The sequence below is a fragment of the Tupaia chinensis genome, unplaced genomic scaffold (genome assembly GCF_000334495.1).
Source record: "Tupaia chinensis unplaced genomic scaffold, TupChi_1.0 Scaffold000110_1, whole genome shotgun sequence".
In the NCBI taxonomy this organism is placed as follows: Eukaryota; Metazoa; Chordata; class Mammalia; order Scandentia; family Tupaiidae; genus Tupaia; species Tupaia belangeri.
The window spans coordinates 2,856,154-2,859,508 of NW_006159574.1; the positions used below are offsets into that span (position 1 = coordinate 2,856,154).

The window sequence follows — 3,355 nt, forward strand, 5'->3', positions numbered from 1 at the left end:
ATGACGAGGCCTCGGGGTCTCGTGACTTCTTCATCTCTGCTTCAAGGGATGTTGAAGGACGGGGGGCTCCAGGCAAGAAGGGGGGCCCCCGGCCCCCGGACAGGTCTCCGAGCTGGTCCCCGAGACGACTGACCTAGGGAGGAGGAGACAGAGATGGCTGTGGGGGCGGGACAGAAGACGTGGCAGCGCCTGCGTGGGGCAGCACCTCCACACGAGAGGCCCGAACAGCACAAAGGCGCGTGTCAGAGCCACCCAGCGCTCCCCTCCTGCCTCCTCACACCTTCCAGAAGGGTCTGCCTGGGTCGGGGAGGCCTGCAGCGCCTGTACGCCGTCAGGACCCTCCCCACCTTCTGGAGGCCACAACCACTGGCACTCACGGAGCTCTGGCGGTGCGCGCTCACCCCCGCGTGCATCAGCTCGTCTTCCAGAGAGCGCCGTGGGGTAGGAACACCCACCCTGCAGACGGGGAAACCGAGGCAGAGGCTGCCCACGAGCAGGCACGCTGTGGGGGGCATCCGCACCCACATGGTGTCAGGCCTGGGGTCCCCAGTGCTTGGGACAGAGCTCCCTCCCAGCCACTGGCCGGCATCGGCCGCCCGTGGGCTCACTGCTCCTCTCTGTACCAGCACGTGTCGGGCGTGGACTGTGTTCAGCAAAGAGCGCCAGCCCGGGCCTAAGGGCTCCAAGCAGGCTCTACGGCTCGCAGCATGGAAGTCATAGTCTGCCCCCTACCCGGGCAGGGAGGAGCGGGCCGGTGGGCCCAGAGGCAGGCCTCGGGGCTGACTGAGGTGGGAGCTGTTGTACCCCGGGTGGGCCGCGCCCCTGCAGACCAGCACCTCCGGGGTGGGCCGCGCCCCCGCAGACCAGCACCCCCGGGCGGGCTGCGCCCCCGCAGACCAGGACCGCCACATGGGACAGAGACACCGTGCGGAGATGGCACGGACTCCACCCGCTTGGCCCAGCATTGCGTTCCCCGATCACCTCCCATGCCGTGCCGGAGAGCCGGAAACCACCGCGCTGTACGCCCTGCTCCATGAATGGTCTAGGAGACGGGAAGGCCTACGAAGGAGAGTGCTTGCTTTTTGACTAAAAATCATCATAACTTTCCTTTTGAGATTTTGGATATTTAGACAAAGTAGGGGTTTGATGAAAACATTTGCTCAAGCTGGGACTCGGGGTGACGGAGGTCTCTAACAGGACAGATGGCGTCCCGAGGGACAATCTTCTCACTCACATCGTTTCATGGAGGGGAAAGGAGGATGTGATTATTTAAATAACAGTTTAGAAATATGACATTCAAAACCCTTTCTGAAAAAAGAAAATCTGCTTGAAAATGGACCCGAAGCAGCAGAGAAACACGTGGCAACCATGGACAGAGGTGGAGGGTCATGGCGCCAAAGCCGGGGAGCCTCCACCCGGAAGCCCAGGGACTCAGCGCTTCTGCGAGTCCCTAACCTGAGCCCGACAGGGTTTGGCTGCGTGCCTCGGTCACTCCTGGCCTCCCTCTGCCATGTCCTAAATTAAGGGACAGGCTCTTCAGTCGTGGCTCCCTCCAGGACTCAGCAAGGATGCCCAGTGTCCCTGAGGGACATCGGGGACACATCACTGCAGCGCTGGCCCGGTGCTGGCTGGAGTGCCTCCGGCCACAAGGATGCTCGGCCTGAGGGCTGCTAACCAGGGCCTGCCTCTCCAGGCCCAGCATCGGCTCAGGGCCACTGGCTGTCATCACCATGGGAGCTGACCCTCCACAGCCTTCCTTAGGGCGTGTGGACAACCAGAGGGCCTTAGGGGGACTGGTGGACTGAGAGGAAGCACGTGGGTCCAGGGCATGGCACTGTCTGCACCCACACCCTCCCTAAGTCACCCTTCCCAGCATGGGCAGTTCTGCAGGCCCCGCCCACTCCCAGCCCCAGCGCTGCGCACCCCTATTCCCACCCCAGGCCTGAGCCTGCAGTTGACACAGCCTATGGGCACATGGGATGGGCTGAGCAGGTCAGGGGCCGGAACTTCGCCCACACACTGGACTTTAGCACATTTAAACGTGAGTCGAATCCCACAGGGCTGGGGCTGGTGGCTGCGTTGGCAGGTGTGCTAAATGAGCTGGCCCTGAGACAGCGAGCCAACGGGCCGGCCCTCGCAGTATGGCAGGACGGCGGGACAGCGGGACGGCAACCACGCAGAAAAGAGCTTACGCTCGGGCCCTCGCTTGGTGCCGCTGGTTGGGAAATGCAGAAACGCAAGCCCTCCTCGTGGGGACCACGCTTTCCGTATTTTAAACGATGAGCAGATACTGAGCTGTAATCCGAGGACAGACACTTTTACCTACGCCCAGGTCTGCAGGCGCCCTGTGCCTGCCCTCGCTGGGGTTAGAGGGCGTGCGCTGTCTTTGTCTAGACGACACTATTTCAGAAATGTTCCCAGCCATGAACAGAAAGCTTGCCAGCATGGCCCCCAGCTAACGCGGCCAGGGGCCAAGTCGCATGCCTCACCTCCACGTCAGCGCCCTCAGCACCGCCTGCGCCGTCCCCTCTGCCACCTGGGGAAGACACGAGTGTTAGAGACGCCTGCCCGGGTGCAGTCCTGGCATCGACCCTCGTGCAGACCGGGGTCGTGACGTTGGCCTCCCTTCTCCCCAAAGTGGGCCTTTTCTGTTCATAGCACAGGAGAGTGTTCTGTTAACTTCGCGGACGACAGGGTGCTCTGGCTCTCGCGAGGCGTCGGCACCCACCACTCCAAGGCCAGTGTGCAGTGGCTGAGAAGCCCACTGTCCCGGCGGCAGGTCAAGTGACCAAAAGCGCAGCACAGCGTCTAACCCAAACCACCTCGTGGACAAGACGGGCTCCCGCCCAGGCCGAGCCCTCCCCCTGCAGGCAGTTCCCACGGGTGTCTCGCCGCCCCTGCTGAGCGAGTGCTCCAGGCAGCAGGCAGCCGGGCCTTGGGCGCAGCCGCAGCTTTCCACCTAGACATGGTGCCTGTGTCCCCGGCCGCGCCGCTGGGCGCTGTCCCACTGGTCAGCGGGGCCTCCTCCAGCCCCCAGCCTCCAGCCTCCAGCCTCCAGCCTCCAGCGAGGCTCTGTCTGGCTAAGGAGGGGGCACCACCCCTGTGTTCCAGGGGCCCCTCGTGCACTGAGGGCTCTTCCACGTCAGTGCAGACACTGTGAGGTTACCAGGCCACAGGAGGGCCGAGGCCAGACAAGGAGGGCACGCCACGGCCTGTGCCAGCAGTCAGTCACAGGAAGCCTGACCAGGCCACGCGGTCCACACACACTTCCACCACTCCTCTCCCTGCCCTGCCCTCACAGGACCAAGCCCCTCCCAGGGCACCCCTGCAGCCCGGCTCATGCCTGACCGCCGCT

The 3,355-nt window shown here is 63.8% G+C and overlaps 1 protein-coding gene across 1 annotated transcript in view; it reads right to left on the reverse strand.

The window, feature by feature from the left end:
• PTPRN2 (protein tyrosine phosphatase receptor type N2) overlaps positions 1 to 3,355 on the reverse strand; it is a 447,003-nt gene that overhangs the window by 321,999 nt on the left and 121,649 nt on the right. Inside the window, exons 8-9 of the mRNA XM_006143829.3 lie at positions 2,490 to 2,536; positions 2 to 133 (exon numbers count right to left, since the gene is read on the reverse strand). Of these exons, the coding sequence (XP_006143891.1) occupies positions 2 to 133; positions 2,490 to 2,536 (179 nt within the window). The remainder of the gene's footprint in view (position 1; positions 134 to 2,489; positions 2,537 to 3,355) is intronic.